Source organism: Gopherus evgoodei, chromosome 1 (genome assembly GCF_007399415.2).
Source record: "Gopherus evgoodei ecotype Sinaloan lineage chromosome 1, rGopEvg1_v1.p, whole genome shotgun sequence".
Classification (NCBI taxonomy): Eukaryota; Metazoa; Chordata; order Testudines; family Testudinidae; genus Gopherus; species Gopherus evgoodei.
The window spans coordinates 100,169,994-100,192,220 of record NC_044322.1 but is presented as its reverse complement, the minus strand read 5'-3'; the positions used below and the strand labels follow the sequence as shown (position 1 = coordinate 100,192,220).

The 22,227-nt window shown below is 39.7% G+C and overlaps 1 protein-coding gene across 1 annotated transcript in view; it reads right to left on the bottom strand.

The window, feature by feature from the left end:
- The window catches only part of ITGBL1 (integrin subunit beta like 1), a 236,091-nt gene that overhangs the window by 94,548 nt on the left and 119,316 nt on the right, over positions 1–22,227 (bottom strand). The window contains exon 3 of the mRNA XM_030568086.1: positions 577–723. Coding sequence (XP_030423946.1) covers positions 577–723 — 147 coding nt within the window. The remainder of the gene's footprint in view (positions 1–576; positions 724–22,227) is intronic.

The window sequence follows — 22,227 nt, the reverse complement described above, 5'->3', positions numbered from 1 at the left end:
GCATCTGACCAAAACAAAAATATCTAAGCCCCTCTCAGTGTAAATGTTGTTACCACATCCTTCTGAGGAGTAAAACATCTGGCCCAGCTGGAGTCTTCATCAATTTAAATAGTTATGAATGAGCCAGAACACTAAAGAAAGCATTTTGAGTACGCTTTAGAGGTAATTTAAAAGTCATAAAAATATTTTCACATAAATCCTTATAAAAAGTTTAAACTAGCATTGCATATCATGTCTAGCAATCTGCATACTACAGTTTAGGTTACATTTTTTCCCACTGATTCTTCTGGATGAAGAAGTAATTTGGAACAGCTGGAGTCCATGTCAATTTCAAAGGAAAGACTCAGCCTGCTGACTTATTTTCATTGTATTGTCTGAATTCCATTAAACACACACACACACACACACACGCATGCTCACAAATAGAATTTCACAGAAGTTTAGTATGTCTCTATAAGTATACTAAGCCATCTTTACAACCATATTCTGTGAAGTTTTAATTAAACCATGTCAAATGTCATCACGATATACAAGGTAACACAGGAAGAACTATAACCATTAACCAAAATATCTTACCTGCATTAGAACAGATAATATCTTGAGAATTCTTACACATTTCATTGCTCTTCTTCCGCGTAAGGCTGCAAGTAGTTGGGTACTGACAAGTGTCACCATACCAGCCTTCATCACATTTGCATTTCCCACAGTCACACTTTCCATGGCCTAGGAATTTAAGGAAACAGTGTCAAAATCAGTTGTCATTCTAACCTATCTTTTAGAATATACTTTTCTAAAAAGCTACTGTTGCATCAAAAACGTTTAAAGTTGACATCCTTAAAAAATCCTCTTTAAGTCACATTTGCACAATTATAAACATGACTGCTTTTCTAAAAGCTAGAAAAAGTTTAAATTAACTTTGAAGAGAGATTTTAAATGTATGTAACTTTAGTTTCAGAGTACATTATTTTGATAGTCCTGAATGACTATTTTTAAAAAGGGATTACAGAATTAGACTACTACTACATAAACATTATTTATAGCCCAAAAACCTTTTTTTTTTTTAGTATTTTAATTGCTAACCATTATTATCTCAATAAAATGATAGCAAGACAATGGGATATATATTTCATGAGTAGCATGAATATCATTGCTTGGTAGGTTAACACTGCAAGAGCTTCAAGGACCAATCCAACTGCTTCTTCCATCAATAGAGGGTATGGCGTATATCAGCAGAGAACTCTACACTACAGGTCTTTTGCAATATTTCCCAGGGCAAAGATATTCATGTGAACTATGAGCAAAATGTGTCATTTCAACTACTTTTTCTTTATACAAGGTCCAATAGGTTTTTACAAATCCTTTAAATGTCTTAAAAGATTTCTGACTAGATCACAGACTGCACTGTTCATTTATGCTGCAGTTGAACCATTGTATTCCAAATTAATCATTATGCATAAATTACAGTCAGTTAATTTCCAGTTTCCTCTTTACACTTTTAGACTATGTATGATCTTGGATAAACCAATCTATCAAGAACAACATATGGCTTCAAACAGTTGCACACAAAAGGCATCTATCTAATTGGCAGGTCAGCATTCTAAATGGGTCACTTAATTTCTCAGCAATAAAATCTTACCACAGTTGATTTTAAATATGTCAATTTGTCTGCAGTTAGAAACAACAACATTAAAGTACAACATACCTTCTGCTAATATAGTGGAATTTAAATAAGCTATTGTAAACAAATTTGTTTCATGATATAAAGCCAGTTTATTTGCTAATTAAATACATTTTGTATTTACTGACTCCGGTGATCCAGAGACACAGTTCATCAATTAAAGGACATGTTAAGGAATATCATTATTCAGTTCTTTTTAAATAAATAAATAAAATAAAAAAGATTTGTTAAAGACTTGTCTGATGACTTGTTCATATGATTTCTGTTTGCACATGAAAAGGGTGAATGACAGCAGAAAGAGAGTAGGGGGGGCACAATATTTATATAAAATGTTCCTGCTTCATTGGTGGTTAATGGCATAACCCTCATTGGAAAAAGAAGATAAACCCTAGTGCAGCCAAACCAAACCAAAATAAAACAAACAACTAAAAGCCATTTCCTTTTCTGTTTTAAAGAATACTCTGGACAGTGGCTAAGGCTTCTTACATCCCAGCTTCCCTGCTGATTTATTGGCTCAATCTCATCTGGTAAAGAAAAGAGGCTCCAATAAAAAGCAGAAATACTTTTTCCTTGTTGTTGCTTTAACTAAACAATACTGCAACTCAGTGGCAACTGCTGCATACCTTCCCTTACTTGGTCTGGCAGCACAAATCTCTCTCAGTCATCAGAGATAGGCACAAACTAAAATATATTAGTGCACAAAGGAGAAAACCTAAGAGTGTAACTGTACATGTATGTGTGTGTCTCTTTTAGAAAAACAAACATTTGAGAATATTTTGATAATCACTCTTAAAAGAGAAAAAAATCTGAGTGTGAAGTCCTGAAGTTAGCATCTCTCTTTTTCTGTTTATTATAGGCCACTTTGCCAGTTTGTGATCTAGACCAGAGTAAGAGGGGTAAGACTCTAAGAGTGCATTTGTAGATGCATGTTTCATTTATTGTACTTATTGTATTTGTTGAGCACTAACAGGACACAAAAATATAGCCCTCATTCCCAAGAGTTTACAGTCTAAAATAAAAATACAGAATAGAATTGGTCTTTTGGTTAAGGCACCAAATTGGAATTCAGTAGATTGGGTTCATTTCCTGGTTCTGCACAGAGACCAAGTCACTTAGATTCTCCTGTTGTAAAAGTGGGGATTAATAATACTCCCATTTCTCATAAAGATGTTGGAAGGACAAATTCATTAATGTCTGTGAGATTCTCAGATACTACAGATGACATTGGTCTACAATTTTTGAGAAGTCGTCTGCTTCAGAGATAAAATGTGATATTTATTATGTATTTTGATGTGCTGAATTCAAATATGACAATTAAAACAACTGATTGGCTACTGTTTCTAAGATATTTAAGTTTTTACATTTTATGTATATGTATATTGTGTAGATAGTAGAGTTTTAATCATAAATTGTAAACCTAGGTCTATTCATGTGTTTATGGTTGCTTTACATGATAATATTTCACCTGTCCTGTTTACGTAACACTTTAAAAATCAGCAAAAGGGTTATATATATAAAATTTATTATGAAACAAAAGGCAAAAAACTATTCTGTACATAGTTTAGTCCTATTCAGTATCTACTCGGCGCTTCTTGGCTTGTCTCTTGTATTCATTAAATGGAGCATCTCTTGTCACTGTCCAGCAATAGTCTGCAAGCATTGATGGGCTCCATTTGCCCTGATAGCCTGCCAGGAGATTCCACTGCTGTAGTCTGGAGCCCAACAGCTCTGCCTTACTCTTGGGTAGTTCCAAATCCCTGACAAGGTCATTCAGTTCACCTTGTGTTATGAGGTGGGGTTCAGAGGAGGAGGATGGGAGAAAATGTGGGTCCTGTGACATTGATGGTTCAGGACCAGAAGTTTCATCCTCTTCTTCTTCCTCGTCTGACTCAAGTGAGAATGATTCTGGTGCATCAGGAACCAGCAGTCCTTCTCCATGGGGTACTGGGCATATAGCTGATGGAAAGTTTGGATAATGCACAATCCTCTTTTTCTTCTTTGACACACCTTTCCCAACTGGAGGCACCATGCAGAAGTAACAATTGCTGGTATGATCTGTTGGCTCTCTCCAAATCATTGGCACTGCAAAAGGCATAGATTTCCTTTTCCTGTTCAACCACTGGTGAAGATTTGTTGCACAAGTCTTGCAGCATATGTGTGGGGCCCACCTCTTATCCTGATCTCCAGTTTTGCAGCCAAAATAAAGGTGATAGGCTTTCTTAACCATAGTGGTTATATTGCGCTTTTGTGATGCAAAAGTCACTTCACCATAAATGTAGCAGAAGTTATCTGTACTGTTCACACAAGTATGAGGCATCTCTGCTCACTTTGGCTAAACAGAAATGTGTCCCTTTGCAGAATCAAACACTGACAAATAAGAGAGCACGACACTGTATGATTTCTAGAGCTGATATAGGGCAATTTGTTCAGCAGAGTGATGTAAGCTTCGTTATGATTGCATCATCCTTGACTTGTAGGAATAACATGGTGCAATTCATATCATGTATGATGCAATACCAGCTTCAGATTGCATCATTCATTGTTTTGCCTCAAAAGCAAGTACTGTCCAAACCCAGTCATAGATTTATTCCTAGATCCAGTCAAAGATATATTTTAGTCATTTCTGGTTTAAATTGAGATCCCTTCCCTTTATAACTCAAGTATCCTCCGCCATTCCCAAGTCAAGGGTCGTATACACTGACCCAATAGCATATCTTGAAAACTAGAGCCAATCAACAATTTTAAGCATCATTTTCATTCTCAGTGACCCAGAATTAGTAAAGTTTGACTACATTTATTCAGAAGCATTTTGGCTGTAGAGCAGTGTGATCAGAGCCACGTAGACAAGAAATAAAATGATAAGGAGCCATTAGGAAAGAGAGATAACAAGAACAAAAATATCACATAATGTCACCATATTAAACCCTAGGATGCATTCACCTTGAATACTGCATGCAGTTCTGCTCTTTACAGCTAAAAATATATACATTAGAATTGGAAAAAGTACATAGAAGGGCAACAAAAATGACTAGAGGTATGGTACAGCTTCCATATAGGGAGAGTATGGAAAAAATGGAGACAGTTCAACTTAGAAAAGAGATGATTCAAGGGGATGTGATAGAGGTCTATAAAATAATAAATGTTATGGAAAAAGTGAATAAGGAAGTGTTATTTACCCTTCACATAACATAAGAACTAGGGGTCACCCAATGATATTAATAAGCAGCGGTTTAAGACAAACATAAGGAAGTACTTCTTTACACAACACACAGTCAACCTGTGCAACTCATTGCCATGGGATGTTGTGAAGTGTAAAAGTATCCTTGGGTTAAAAAAAGAATTACGTTCAGGGAGGATAAGTCTATCAATGGATATTAGCCAAGATGGTCAGGGAGGGAACCTGAGGATCTGTATGCCCCTAAACCTCTGACTGCCAGCAGCTGGGACTGGACAATAGCAGACGGATCACTCGATAATTGCCCTGTTCTGTTCATTCTCTTGGAAGCATCAGGCACCGACCACTGTCAGAAGACAGGATACTGGGCTAGATAGATGATTGGTCTGACCCAGTTTGGCCATTCTTATGCAAGGAATTGTGTTGTCTTTTAAATCATTTTTCATATATTTTTTCTGAGGAACTCTTCGTCAAGCACTGAGCTTAAAGCTGTGCTTGAGAAGTTGACCTTGCAGTGCACCAAGTTCTTAAATAAAGCTCTTGGTTCACTAAGCAACTACATTAGATATATTGCCTCTGGTGGAATTTCAATTTACATTTCTAGGAATAACCTGCAGTGACAGGGGGAAAAAAAGTTATAGGCATATTCTCCTGTTGGACATTTGAGATCCAGCTTATTCCAAGACAAATCATCTTCAAAACAAACAAAAAACAATTCCCCAAAAATCTCCCAGTCTTTCAGATGGAGGTAACTTTTTCTGATTTTTTTTTACTTCTAGGATTTCACTCACTTCTGATAACTAAAAAAGTAGCCATTATTTGTGATAACACAGTCTAGAGCAGCGGTGGCCAAACTGTGGCTCCGGAGCCACACTGGCTCTTCTGAAGTTAATATGCAGCTCCTTGTATAGGCACCGACTCCAGGGGGGAGTTACAGGCACCAACTTTCCAATGTGCTGAAGGGTGCTCACTGCTCAACCCCTGACTCTGCCACAGGCTCTGCCCCTACTCTACCCCTTCCCACCCCCTCCCTTGAGCCTGCCGCCCTTGCTCTTCCCCCTTCCCCTCCAGAGCCTCCTACACACCACAAAACAGCTGACTGGAAGGGAAGGGGAGGCACTGGTGGGCAGCAGGCGCTGGAAGTGGGGCAGGAAGCAGATGGGGGGCTGCTGATTTATTACTGTGGCTCTTTGGCAATGTACATTGATAAATTCTGGCTCCTTCTCAGGTTAAGAGGCAAAAAATATTGTCTGAAATTTTTTTCCAGCAAAAAAATTCAGATTCAGTAACTAATTCATATTGGTTTTGTCATGTTGGTGCAGTCAAAAAAAACAAAGACAATTAAAAAAACCAAACCTTTTTGTCGCCACATGTTCAAAATGAAACATTTCAATTTTTCAGTTCAAAATGACTTTTTCCAATTTCCTATAATTTTATTAAAAAACAATCATGAGCATTTTAAAAATGTCAAAATCTAAACAAACCATTTTGTCTGACCTAAAGCAATTATTCTTCCTACTTTTTCAGAATTTCTAGCAAACAGGAGACCCATTATCCACATAGCGCTAGTCAACCGGGACTTTCCAAAGAACAGAAATGAATGCAGGAATTTTAGAAAAATGAACATTTGAAAATATTTTGATAATGGCTCTTAAAAATGAAAAAAATCTGAGTGTGAAATCCTTAAGTTAGCCACTCTCTTTTTATGGTTATTATGGGCCAGTTTGCCAGTCTGTGATCTAGACCAGAGTGAGAGGGGTAAGACATTTGGTGATGCCCCTGCAGCACCCAGGGAGTTAGTCTGAGTGCATGTTTACACTACAAAATAAAGTTGACTCTATGTAATTTGACCTTGAGCCTCTGATTTAAGTCAATTGTGCGTGACTACACCATGCTCATTGTGTCAGTGGAGTGCCTCCTCCCTAGTCGTGCCTGCATCAATGCACAAAGCAGTGCATTGTGGATAGCTATGTCGAAGTGCAACTTGCTGCAGTATGTTTTGGGAAGTTTGTGCAATGCTTCATGGGACCAAAACATTGTTGCAGGGGAGAATGGGAACATTGCATTAGCATCCCATGATGCACTGTCCTCTCTCCCTCATATCAATAGCAAACAACCCAGTGGTTTTCACGCCTTATTTTGAAACCATGCGCGTACGCCATAGCCCAAGAAGCATGGAGCCTGCTCAGTTGTGCACTCTTGCTGAAAGCATCTCAAACACCTCGTGCCTTCTCCTGCAGTATTTCCAGAGCTGACATAGGGACCGCTGTGCAATGTCCTGCAAGCAGCCCTGCTGCAAGCCATTGAAAAGAACAATTCACAGTTGCTGCTGGTGTCTCAGAGCACCTGCACACAGTTGAGCACTGTTTCTAGTCACGTGAAACAAGCTCTGACAAATGGGACGGCACCATTTTGCAGGTATGGGATGATGAGCAGTGGCAGCAGAACTTTCAAATGCGTAAGGAAACTTTCCAGGAAGTTTATGCAGAGCTTTCCCCTGATCTGCAGCTCAGCAACACAAAAATGAGACCCGCTCTGACACTGGAGAAGCAAGTGGCGATCGTTGTATGGACGCTTGCAATGCCAGACAGTTACCAGTCAGTGGGAATCAATTCAGAGTAGGTAAATCAGTGGTGTGTAACCTGCAGCCCGCAGGCTGTACAAGGCTGTCAGGGTAATCTGCCAATGGGCTGCGAGACAGTGTTTACATTGACTGTCCACAGACACGGCCGCCTGCAGCTCCCAGTGGCTGCAGTTCACTGTTTCTGGCTAATGGGAGCTGTGGGAAGCGGCATGGACCACAGGGACATGCTGGAGGGAGGTTGTGAGCCAGGCGATGCTGACTGGTTGGTCAGCAGGAGCTGCAGAGGGACTCTACCCTCCTGCATCTGTTCCTGCAGCTCAACTAGACACCTCACCGTGACTGAGTGGTCCCTCATAATCTGAAGCATCTCATCCCGCGTGCCACGCTTTTGCTCCTGAGATGATTTCCTGATCTTCATGTCCATGTCTAATTTCTCAGACAGTGAAATCCTCCAGGCTCTGAACTGTGTGTCAGCTATCCCTGAGGCATTCATTATCTTGGTGAACATGTCCTCCTGCGTCCTCTTTCTCCTCCTTCTAATCAGTGAAGGTCTCTGTACAGGTGTTGATGACACAGCAAAGGACACATTTCCCAGGTTTAAGGCATGGAAAAGAACAAAGCAACTATTGTAAATGCATACAATGTTTCCAGAGCAAGGCTGTTTTTATGAAAAAAAAAAAAATCAAAGCCCCATATTATGCTAGGTGAAAGCCATAACATAATCAGAATCCCTACCCATTCAATGAGCCTGTTCCAGCCACAGTGAATAGGCCCCCCGAGTCAGGGGTGCCTGCACTTTTCCTGAAGTTTGAGGCAAACTCACATCAGGAGCATAGGTAGCTAGCTGAACAACCGCCCCTCCCCCTAGCAACATTGGATTTTGTTTAAGAACAGGGGGCAGGGAGCGTTTTCACTCCCAAATTGTAGAATTTCACATGGGGGGCCTCCAAAAGGGCGGGAGAAAAACACAGGAAGCCCACTCCCAGTCCAGTATCAGCCAGTTGAACTACATGCTAATCCACGCCGAGCACATTAAAGGCAGCATGGTTTGGCAATCTGGAATTTGGGGGTGGGTGTCTCTACATGCTCTATTGTTTGTTGTATAAGCACTTTTAATGAAAACTTCCTGTTTCCTCTAGGCAAGCCTATGTAATATCAGTCTCCTGAGGGTAAGAGAGGTGGAAAGGGAGGAGATGCTGCAAGATCTGGGTATAGACTTGGTCCTTATGCTGCTATGTTGGGTATTGCAATGATGCCAGCAGAATTAATTCAGGAGTTACATGGGAAAATGTTCTACCATGGTGGAAGAAACAAGACTGCCCTCCCCAGAAACCTTCTGCAAAGGATTGCAGAGTACCTCCATGAAAGTTTCCTAGAGATCTCCATAGAGGATTCCTGGATTATCCAAGTCCACATAAACAGTCTTTTCTGAGGCCACCTTCTGCGTAGCTGAAGCAGCCTCTTGGAAGTAGAGACCCACAGCACCTCGTTTTTTCTTCACAGTAAACTTGCAATAAAACCAAATGTGTGTGCTCACTAAAGTTTAACTGAAATTTGATTGGAACTTTATACTCACCAGAGGTGCCTTCCCTGGCATCACAGTCAGCCACAGGGCTCCAGGGTTAAAAATATTTCCTGACTCTCGGGGAGAATGGATCCACCACTCGCCTGCCTCCCATTCTCCTACTCTCTTCCTCATCCACCATATTGTCCTATTTGTTCTCCCTAGAGTCACATATCTGAGAGGTGTCCACGTTGCTTTTGGGGGTACTGGTAGGGTCACTCCTGAGAACCTCATGCAGCTCATTGTAGAACCGGCATGTGTGGGGATCAGAACCAGAACGACTGTTTGCCTCCCTTGCCTTCTGGTACACTTTGCGAAGTTCTTTTATTTTCACACAGCACTGCTCTGTGTCCCTCGTGTAGCCCTTCTGATCTTGGCATAGATGTCAGCATTTCTTCTGCTGCATAGATGCTCTGCCTGCATAGACTCTTCTCCCTATACAACAATAAGATCCACCACCTCCTGTGCAGACTAGGCTGGAGTCTCCATGATCAGCTGTGCTGGTGTGCTCCCAATGCTAATCAAACAGGAAATGGGAAATAAAATGTTCCCAGGGCTTTAGCAGGGGAGGTGCTGTTTGCTATGTACCTGGCTGCAGCACAGCGGAGTTGAGAATGATCTCCAGAGTGGTCACAGATGAACATTATGGGACACCAGCGGGAGGCCAATTAAGTTAAATTACACAATGCTGCATCTGCACTACCTCACTGTTGACCCATGAAAATCGAATTAAGTGCTACACCTCTCACAGAGGTGCAGTACAGAAATCAACATTAGAGGCAACTTAGGTCAGTGGAAAGGACCCAGTAGTGTAGACGAATACATTAACAGGTCAATTTAAGGTGGCTTCCAGGCCTGAGAGTCACAATCTCTTGCTGATCCAGGGTGGGCCTATGCTGCGACAGGTGATGTGCAGCTTTTGCCTTTTCTTTTCAGCCATGTTTTAGTGACTTATTTTTCTCCACTAAAGCTATACAAAATGTATTTTAACAGGCTAAAACACTAACAAAAGTGACATTATTAAATGGATCAGTTAAAAATAATTGAGAAAGTTGCCTTTTTATTACAGTAAATAATTATTATTAATTCTTATTATTAAACCAGGATGGTTTATTCTTGAAATATGGAGTCCTTTAATTTTAAGACACCTAAAATGAGGGGAATTCAGACACTTGAAGCCAGCACAGAGTGATAGGGACTAGAAATTCATATCTTCAAACAGTTCAGTTGCATTCATCAAGAGACACAGCAGTCCCAGTGTCTAACAGATGGGCAATAATGACAACAATAAATAACCACCATTATAAATAGCTTTAATTGTTAACTCTATTAGCAGTATTAACAGAGGCACTGAGTATTAAACAGGGATGGAAGCTGAATTACCTTCTTTCTGCTATACCGGGGTGGGGAAGCCTACAACCCGCTTCATTTCATCCGGCCCATATCAAGTCTCCATGCCATCAGCCGGAAGCCCTGGGCTTCTATGCCTGCCCACACCCAGCCACAGCCTTCACCCCCTCCCAAACCCCAACCCCCTTCCCCAGCCTGGAGCCTCCTCCCGCATCCTGAACCCCCCATTTCTGGCCCCACTCCAGATCCTAGGGGAAGCCCTGCACCTCCAAGTCCCCCCATGGCCCTGTGTGTGGCCCACAACTAATTTTTTCTGTGGGTCAGTGGCCCTGATGGAAAAAAGGTTCCTCACCCCATGCTATACCATTTCATAAAGCTCCAAATGGAGAATCAGTCAGAACAAATCTAAAAATATGAAGATATGCCCTCAGAAAATAAATTAAAAAATCAGTACTGCCAACGTTATTTTGTCATCATATTTTAAACGGTTATGACAGTTAGATGACAGAAAAGTTAAATGATGATCGTTTTTATATATAATATATTTCTATACACACATTCATACGTACACACACATATATAACACACACATATAACTATATCATCTAAATATTTCTCACAAGTGATATCCCTTTTAATCATCATCTTGCCGTAAGGAGTAAGTACTTTGCTAGTTTCTATATAAACTAGGCTCAGTGTGATTGATAGCAGCAATTTCAAAATCACCTAATCACATACCACTATACGAAATTATTTCACTTGAAAAGATCATTGTTCTAGAAGAGGCAGCCCTTGTTACATATTAGCTGTTACCAAATAATATTATTTTAAGAAATTGCTTAAGGCTAACATCAATGCTGCACATTGTACGTAATGTATATTGCTCTTTTTAGGGGAAAACATCCAGTATTTGTTGTTTTAGTATAGTAATAGCAGAAGGAAGACCTGGATCTCATAATATATTACAGATCAGTAGCTTTAGAAACAGTAACACACTAAAAAGTCAAATTACTGATTATAAAAAAAGTCAAAATGTTGCCCTCTGGAGGATATTTCTGACAATAAAAATATTGTACTTGGTTTGGTAGAAACAACACTTCATCATTGTAGGATAAAACTATCAGAATCTGCATAATATATTGTCTGTCTTAGTTTCCTTAAATGAGTGCAAATAAAGGAGGAATGGTTTTCACAACTGAGATTTTTATTATCCTCTTTTTATCCCAAAAGACTCAGATACATCTGTATGTAAAGATAGAAAAGCACATAATGCATAATTTTACATTTAGCTTGGGAACATTAAAAATATAGTTACCATGAACTGAAGGTTTGATTTCAGCTGCACAGACTGGATATTTTAAATTACAGCAAATTTATATATTTTTTAAATGCATAAATAAATGTATTATTTAAATATTTTTAAAACTAAGGTATTTGTCATCATCATAAATAAATTGGGAAGTTTGAGACTAAAACATATTTCCAACCAACCTACATGTCCTCCCAAATAAATTCATGTTACACCCTGCCCTAATAAGTTCTTCCCAAAAATCAGGGACCTTTTTGCAGAACTACTCTTCAGCTTCTGCTCAAGACTGCGGAGGCAGGATGCTGGGAACCTACCCACTCCCCATTCAGCAAAGGCAGGGCAACTGGGATCCTCATAGCCCTTCTCAGGCCTATAAGCGCGGTAGGGCTGTGGGGTCCTTCACTCTCCTCTCAGGCTTGCAGGAGCGATAGAGAGAATGACCATGAGCAACTTCCTCTCTCCTTCAGACCTGCAAGAGGAGTAGGTACTTCCCCACCATTCCCAGGCCTGATGGGGAAAGGAAGCTGGGCAGAGCCACAAGGATCTTCACCCCACCTCTCAGGCCTTGGGGGACAGGGGACTCAGACACTTGGCTCTAGTAAGGGTCTACATATAGATATGTGGGGAGTGAGTTAACAGACCATCTCATTTTACATTCATGGTCTTAGGCATAAGAAGGATGTGTGTGCCAGGGGCCATCTAATCATCACATTTCCAGTCTGATGGGTATATGTTTCTTCTCTATGCAAAATGTGGAGTCAGACTGCAGCAGAGAATGAGTCGAGAGTACAGAACAGAATTCCTATTCCCAGCATGGAAGACATTTCTTTTAGCTTTGACTGAAGTGCATTCCTTCCTCTCTTTGGCACCTCCAAGGCTCTGTATGGGATTGGTAGTCTGCTAACAGACTGCTCCAGCTCTGCTCGGGGCTGGTGGGGAATTGGGACCAACAGCAATGGCTGGCTGGAGGCAGGAGTGAAAGGGAAGCAATCTTCTCATCAATTCCTTGTTTGCACCTAGCTTCTGCAAGCTTGAAAAAGTGCCTTAGAATCAGAAGTGTTAGAGTATGTCTGCACTGCAAATGGAGATAACAATTGCAGTGTAGATGCTTGGGCTCAGTCCAGAGCCCAGGCTCTGACGCCCGGCAAGTGGAGGTGGAGGGATATCTACATTGCAATTTTTATCCCCATAGTGCAAGCCCCACAAGCCCAAGTCAGTTGACCTGGGCTCTGAGACTCTCTGCCACATTTTTTCCCTTCAGTATAGACCTTGAGATATCAAAATAGAGTTTTCAAATGCTGAAGCATACACAGCTTGAGTTCTGCTATGGCTTTACGTGGCCACTTCCCTGACAGAGGGTTGAAGAAGTGCACCACACCAGCAGTAGTGGCTGAACGTATTCTGCCTGCCGTGCTTTGGCTGAGCATGCTCAGGAGCAGCTCTTCCACTGCCTTATTGGAGGAACAAGATGCACTGCCAAGGGCCAGCCCAGAATTTCCAATCTGTGACTAGAGGAATAGGTCCATGGCATCACCCTCACTCCATAGAGTCTTGCCCTACTGGGACATGTGATGTCACTGAGTACACAAACTTTCTGCACCTGGGGTTCAAGAAGCACAAGCACCAGGATTCTGGCTTCACCATACAGTTGCCCAAAGGCAGAGAAAAGTTTCCCTGCACTTTCTCCCTATTTTTACCTGCATACCATGCAAGAGCAGCCAAAATCTGGTTTCCAAACACCAAGCACTACACTTTGCCAACTTTGCTTTCTACTGCCATAAGTGTAAAACATGAGAAACACAATGTGTGGGCACATGTGCAGACCCTGGCACACAGAACTTTATACACAGAACTTTACATAGGTTCCAGAATGGAAACTGGTAAAGAAACTTTCATCTCCCAGTAACTAGTTTTGACAAGTGAGGCTTGCCATCTCCTGATACATTTTATAGTTTCATAGAGTTTAAGGCCAGAAGGCACCAGCAGATCATAGATTCATAGATTCCAAGACCAGAAGGAACTATTGTGATCATCTAGTCTGATCTTCTGTATAACACAGGCCATAGAACTTCCCCAAAATAATTCCCAGAGCACATCTTTTAGAAAAACATCCTATCTTGATTTAAAAACTGCAAGTAATGGAGAATCCACCATAACATTTGGCAAATTGTTCTGATGGTTAATTATGCTCATAGTTATCAGTGTGATATAATATGATCTAGTTTGATCTCCTGAATATCAAAGGCCATTACATTTTACTCAGTTACCTCTACATTGAGCCCAATAACTTGAGTAAAACTAAGGCTAATGCAATCAATTCACCTCTCACATCTTCTGTATGATAAGCTAAATAGGTTGAGCTCCTTAAGCCTCAGATCATAAAGCTTCTTTTCCCTAGATCATCTTTCTGGCCCTCTTTTAAATTCCCACCAGTATTTCCACATCCTTTTTGAAGTGTGGACACCAGAACTGGCCACAGTAATCTTGTAGCAGTTTTACCAATGCTGTGTACAGAAATAAGATCACATCCCTACTTCTACTTGATCATCCCCATTTTATATATCCAAGGGTCAGGTTAGTTCTTTTTGCTGCAATATTCACTGAGAACTCATGTTGAGTTATTTACGATGATTAAGGCTAAGATTTTGTCATGATTATTTTTAGTAAAAGACATGGATAGCCACAGGCAATAACAAAAATTCATGGAAGCTGGGACCCATCTGTGACTGTTGCTGCTGCAGCTCCATGGTTTCCCCTGCCACCGTAGTGGCTGGGAGCTGTGGGGTTCCCCCTCATGGCAGCTGAAAGCTACAGGAGGTCCCCCTCCGCCCACAGTGCCTGAGAGCTGTAGGGTGACCATATTTCCCAAAGAAAAAACAGGACAACCCCAGCTGCTTGCCCAAGACATCTCGCTCCTCTCATTGCGCGAGGCTGTCGCCCATTGCTGGAACCCTGAGGAGGGCTCCCTAAGGAGTCTGTCACCTGTCACTGGAACCTTGCAGGGGGACCCCTGTTGCTGGAATCCTGCCAGGGCTCCGCTAGCTGCCTGCTCCAGAGTCCCACAGCCCTGGGGCTGAAGCAGAGAATGTCAAAGAGGTCTCTGGAAGCCATGGATTCTGTGACTTCCATGACCTCTGTGACATAAATGTAGCCCTAATGAAGATCCCTAAATCTTTCTCTGAGTTACTGCTTTCCAAGACACAGTCTCCCATCCTGTAGGTATCACCTGCATTCTTATTCCTAGGTGTATTACCTTGCATTTGGCTACATCAAAATACCAAATTTAGCAGTTGCTTTCCAGTCCTTTTTAGACAGGTGTCCACAACTCAAAACCCCCATCACAGTTGGCACTTCGACAGCAGATGCACCAAGGATTGGATGGGCATGGAGGCTGCACTACCCTCTCACCTAGAAGTGGAAATTTTGAAGTGGGGTTGAGATATTCTGATGGGACAGAGTTCTGAAGCATACACAGAGACTGCCAAAGCTGAGCATTTTCAATAGACAAATATAGGCCTTCACTATCTAGGGCTATCAATCTGGATTGACATGATCAACAAAGTCACTTTAAAAAACATCAGGAAAAAATAAATAACCAGGATTGAAGTGAGAGAGTATTGACACATGACTATTTTTGAAGTGAGAAAAAACATGTGGAATTTGGATTAGAAGGAGGACATTGAGAATGATCCAAAGGGGGAAAACTGATCGTTACAATTCATTTTGGACTTTAGAAAGGAATACATGTAGATAATGTTGTTATAGACCACACCATTTTTGATACAATCAGATCTGAAAAGTCAAAAAGGCACAAGACCTTACCTATCTCTGATATTGTCCATTTTCCTTTTAACAAGAGACTTATTGAAGACAACTGTAATTTAAATGCTTTCTTAAGATCTATGGGACAAATTCTGCCCCTATTTAACTCCACTGAGCATAACAGGTGTCCATTAGGACACAATGTGGCCCTACATTTGTTTATTTTGGGATATACAGCCGAAATACATTTTATTAAGCTTTGCAGACTTTGTCAACTCTATGTAGTAGAGATATTGCCAATATAAAAGACCTCAAATTGAAAAACTACTAAAAAAAAGTAGTGGGGGTCTGTAAAGGCAGAATTTGTCCCCTAGTTTTTAAGAAAGTATATAAGTTGCAGTTGTCTGCAGTAAGCCTCTTGTGAAAAGAAAAATAGATGATGTTAGATATAGATAACGTATGGTTCCTTTTTTACTTTTCACATGATTTTTTTCAAAATTTTTCTTATTTTCTCTATTGTGACTACACAAAGTTCTGGGCTCAGTGCAGCTCAAATTTGCCTATACGGTTAGCTGGTCTGTGGGCCTCCTAGGCTATGAATTCTCTGGGGTTGCTACATGTTCTTGCTACCCAATATTTCCACGCTGGAACTAGCCTTGTAATGCTGAATCCCACAGCTGCCAAAAGCTAACTTCTCCTTAGAGTGTAGTCACAGACTCCACATGACATGACACCTGACAATTCCTTTTACTGGAAGAATGTCTAGTGATTTTCAGTTCCTCTCTTATTGTCCTAACAATGTAACTACATAAAGAACCTGCAACCTTGACTCCAGTCAATATTCATGACACAGACATACAACAGAAAGACAAACACATTCCCCATCTGAGTCTTATACCCATCACCACTGTTGTTAGAGTTATGGTTGTACTTTCTGTTTTTGTTTGGATTTTGGAGCGTTGTGAATATGTTCTGTGGGTGAACATGCGTTACATTTGACATTTCTGCTTGGATGTTAATTAAATGATGATCTAATCGTTCACTTCCTGGGGAGAAAAAGTCTGAAGTGTTTTTGGTAGTAATCTTAATATATAGGATTGCAAATGTAACTGTCTCACAACAGAGTTTTAGTTTATGGATTTCCCAGATTTTTGAGGGAAAAAAAGTTGGAGAAAATTATGTTATGACTACAGCTGGTTGAATGTTTTCTGACACAACATTTGTCCATCACAAAATTCAAATTTGTCAAAACTGAAGCATTCATGGGAACGTATTGATTTTGACGAAATTTCTTTTGGAAAGAAATCAAGATGAAGCATGTCTTTAAGGAATGTAACATTTTGATTTTGAAACAAAGTGTTGTTTTATAATTTATTTTGTATTTGATAAAATATGATATAAAAATGAAAAACAAAGCGAATTCAAATTCAAATTGAATATAATTTAAAATAAAGAAATTAAAATACATTGAAAATCTAAACACAATTTTCTGATTGATCAGAAACAAAATACTAAAACAAAAAATCCATTTAACAAGAAATTTAATTTTTCCTCCTTTTCATTCAGATTCTGAATAAAAACAAATTTTGAAATTTTCTAAATTTCCCATGGAACATAAATTCCAAATTTTGATGAGTTCTAGTTATGACAGATGGAAGACACAAATATATGTGGATTAGTTACAGCCCTGTAAATGATCTGAGGCCTAGTGGCCTTTTAGAACTTTGAGCCCATTTCCACACAGTATTGCCCTTTCTCCTGCTGCAGCTGCAGAAACAATACAACTGCAGCATACAAATGAACTAGAGAGGAATGCCAATGACTGGTTGAATTACTTCTGATATCACGATAACACTGCTTCAGAATACTCTGGCCCTAAGTATAATCATAATAATTAGAGATAATATTGTTAATAAATTTGCTTAATTACATCTTAGTTTCTTCAAATGTAGCCTATTCAGAAAGAATGAGAATTTTTGGTTCTCTGGGAACTGTGGTTCTTCAGATAGACAGTCTGTGAAGGAAACAGTAATCCCAAAAATCTTATTAAAGTACTTTTAAATTTTATCCCACAAATTATTTAAGCAGATTTACTTGTAAATCCTCAGAAAATCTTTATTCAACAATTATTATGTTCTGTAAATTTGGGGAAGATACTTTGAATTCTTTATTTAAAAACAAACCCAAAGAGGTTTCATTACAAATCTCACTAACTATGCAGCCACTCTGGCATCCCCATAACAAGAAATAACAAATATAGGATTTGAAAACTAACTGGAAGAGAAGGAAAAATCTCTCTCTCACAAACACACTTATTTTTTTTCCTCCAGTACTTATACCTCAAAAGATATAAAATGTAATCAAATTGGAAAATACTGTCAAAAAGTTACATTTCTGTTTTTTGTCTCTGGGACTTGAATTCAAATCTACTCCAAAGTGAAGTTACTAACCTGTAATAAAAATCAGTTGGATATCCTGAATGACTAGGAATCCAGAAAGCTACACTAAATTGATTCAACTCCAGTTTCTTACACTGGAGGTGGCACGAGTTGATACAATTTTAAATGTGATTTATGCTGTTTAGACAGATGACATAAATATCTCAGGAAGACAGAGGTAAATTAGCTTTATCCATCAAAACAGTTTAGAGTCAAGGCTTGGGTTAATAATTCAATGGTTCTGTAAAAGATCTTTTACCTTATTAATGAATGATTTCTAATTTTTAAAGGTTATTTTTAAACAGCTTGAAGTAGGAAGTTCTTTTAGCAGACAAGGCCACTTTTAAAATGTTTTTCTGGCAGGGGGGTATATTTTTTCTTGCTCCACAATGTACACATATTCTCACACAGTAAAAATAAATTACACACTTAGGCTCAAATAATCCCTTTTCATCAAGCAATCTGTAGAATGGGGAAAGGAAAGGGGCAACTTTACATTTGTCACTGTGTAGAGAACCTAATACTGCTCCCTTATGAAGCAAAGAGATGAATAGCCTCAGAGGGCACAGACATGGGTAGTGGGTATCAAAGGCCAGGGCAGGCTAAGCCCCCTTTGACCCAGATTTGCCCATGTTCCACCCCAAGCCCCACCCTTTATCCTCCTCTACCTAGAAGCTGGCGGGGGCTCACTCAGCTTCAGCTGACCTGGGTCCACCGGCTAGGGTGACCAGACGGGGGTGGGGGGTAATAGGAGCCTATATAAGAAAAAGACCACAAAATTAGTACTGTTCCTATAAAATCAGTACATCTGGTCACCCTACCACCAGCGGCCAGGGGTGGCCCGATGAGGCTCTGGTGCCAGCCTAATGCTTGGCATGGTGCTGGAGCCAGTGCTGGGGGTACGAGCCAGCATGGCTGGAATGGGCAGACCAGCACTGCGGGAAGGCCGGTACATCCCAGGAAAGTGGGATGGGACTCCTCTAGCTGCAGGGGGGCTCAGGGCTCCAGCAGGTGGAGGGGCATTCTTTCTTCATGAGTGCAGGGTAAAAGCTGCAGATCAAAAAACTATACAACTCAGAGTAGTATTAATTTCCAAGCGGTGTTGCTCAATATTCTGCATGTCTGTAATGCTGCCTAAACTACTCCCTGACTCCATCCCACCATCTAGCCTGCCACAACACACATTCTCTACACCTCAATATCACTTGGAGCTCTAAGGTACCTATTTATACAGAAGTGTTGTTGAAGACTTACAAGGCTTAGGGAAGAATTCTGTGGCTGCTCTGCTTTCTTACTTCTGTGATTTTTTTACCCCCTTTGATATTCTTACTGCACCTTGATCATCTTGATGCCAGGAGTTAAAGGGGAGATTTGTACCCTAAGCATTAAAAGGCATCCATTTTTAAAAATATCTGTTTTTCCTAAAATACATAACAGTAATTTATATTCCCAAATCATAAGATGATCCTTAGGTTTATTTATACCATAGGAATATTTGGGGATACATAGTGATGTTATACCAATTATATTAGACCAGTAAAAACCAGCAGGATCTTATTAAAGGGGACAAGACAAAGATGCTACATTTATTATGATAACAATTTGATTTATGACTAATAACTAATATCTTAATTCTTATACACACACATTATACCTAATACCTATACACACACACACACACACACACACACATTCACACACACACACACACACACACACACACACATCCATCAGATGTTCTGCAGCTGCTGCATAGTTACCAGTCCTGAAGATAGCTTAAATTCATAGCTTGATTTTGTAGCTTGGGTTCGTAGCTTGTGGCTGCTAACTGGCCAGGAAAGCCAGGCACAAGGACAAGCTGGATCTCTGTTGGGCAGGCACTGATGTCCTTCCATGTTGGCAGCAGAATGTTACCCAGAGTCTCTCATCTCACCCTTCTTTTTTATAGGCTTTTAGTTTGGATTCAAAGTCTATAGGTCTTGCTGTGTCACTCTGCCTCTGGGTTTAGATTGATCACCCATCAATTGCAGGCGTGACTTTCAGCCTTGAACCTGGCTTTGATCTTCCTTCTGTTGTTCTGTTGTCCTTTTCTTTTTAGGGTAGATGCTTCTTACTTTGTTTAGGGTTGTTGTCTAGGTCTTCAGCCGTTGGTATTTGAACTTTATCTCATCAGGACAACCTGGTGCTGGAGGTTGATTCCATCATTCATACATACCTCGTTCACACATCTAAACTAAACTAATAAGTTTACAGCAGGGTTTGCAAAAATGAAGGTTGGAGGAAGCTTTTACAAAATGGAGTGAGTGTTTTAAAATGGCGTTTGAATTACAATATGGAACAGAAGTTACAGTGTAGGCAAGTGTAGTGAATGGTGAACAGAAGTTACATTAATAAAATGAACAATTAAAAACAATTTCATTTATCAGTTCTACATTGTTTTGGATAATACATCCACTCAGGGGATTAAAAGGTGTAACATCCTCTTTGTGTCCCTATGTGGGCTACTCAGATTGTGAGTCCAGATATCCTGAAGTAAGCAGTTGCTGGGTGCCTTCTTTTCTCCCCCATCCCACTGCATTCCTTGGAACAGTTGGTAAAGTGCATGGGGGAGAAAAACACCACCCAATGTGCTGTCCAGAAAATAAATTTCTGATTTGCCCGCTGCTCATTATCATAGATTCTAAGGCCAGAAAGGACCATTGTCAGCATCTCATCTAATCTGTATACCACAGGCCATAAAACTTCCCCAAAATAATTCCTAGAGTATATCCTTTAGAAAAACATCCACTCTTGATTTTAAAATTGTCAGTGACAGAGAATCCAGCACAACCTTTAGTAAATTGTTCCAATGGTTCATTATTCTCATTGTTAAAAATGAACACCTTATTTCCAGTCTGAATTTATCTTCATCTTCCAGCCATTGGATTGTGTCATACCTTTCTCTGCTAGATTGAAGAGCCCATTATTAAATATTGGTTCCTCATGTAGGTACTTACAGACTGTAAGCAAGTCACTCCTTAAACGTCTCTTTTATAAGTTAAACAGATTGAGCTCCTTCAGTCTATCACGATATGGCATGTTTTCTAATCATTAATCATTCTCCAGGCTCTTCTCTGAACCCATTCTGATTTATCAACATCTTTTTTGAATTGTGTGTATATGCCTCCAAGAATTGCATTCGCTTTTTTGGCACAGAGAGCTCATGTTTAGCTGAATACCTACCACAACCAAATCTTTTTCAGAGTCATTGCTTCCCAGGATAGAGTCCCCCATCCTGTAAGTATTGCCTCCATTACTTGTTCCTAGTTGTATACATTTACATTTAGCCACATTAAAATGCATATTGTTTGCTAGCCCTCAGCTTACCAAGCAGCCCAATTTCAATGTATCAGTGACTTTTTCTCTTTATTATTTACCACTCCATCAATTTTTGTGTCATCTGCAAATTTTCTTAGTGGTGGTTTTATATTTTCTTCCAGATCATTGATAAACATGTTAATTAGTGTAGGGCCAAGAACTAATCTCTGTGGGATCATACTAGAAATGCATTCATTTGACGATGATTCCCCTTCTACAATTAAATTTTAAGACATCAGTTAGCCAGCTCTTAATCTATTTAAAGTGTGTCAAATTTTATATCTTTCTAGTGTTTATCAACTTTATCAACCAAACTAGTAATCTCATACAAAATATCAAGTTAGTTTGAAAGGATCTATTTTCCATAACCCCATGCTAATTGGAATTAATTATATTACCCTCCTTTAATTCTTTATTAATCAAGTCCCAAATCAGCCACTCAGCCAGCTCTTAAAACTCTTGGATGCAAGTTATCTAGACCTACTGATTTTAAAATGTCTAACTTTAGTAGCTGCTATTTAACATCCTCATGAGATATTAGGGGGAAGGGGAAGATTGTTATCATATGATATGAATACATCATCCATTGTTTCCCTAATACAGAACAGAAATATTTATTAAACACTTCTACCTTTTCTACATTATTATTGAAAATTCCACCATTTTCATTTAATAACCGACCAATAGCATTGTTAGGATTCTTTTTGGTCCTAATATACTTTAAAAACTCCTTCTTATAGGCTTTAACTCAGCTGGTCATGGATTTCTCCTTGTGTCCCTAGCTCTCATTTTACCAGTATAAAATTGAATTGAAAACAGCAAGGCATTCAAGTACTGATGGACTCTTCTGAGCACCTCTAAATAGTGGACTATTAACTCACAGAGTAGACTTGTGGATTTATTTAATATTACATACAAAAAACCTGTGTTATAAAAATGTTATTTAGGTGGCAAAACAAAGCACTCAAAAATTTTCAAATTCCAGATTTAGAATTGTCCACGCAACCTTA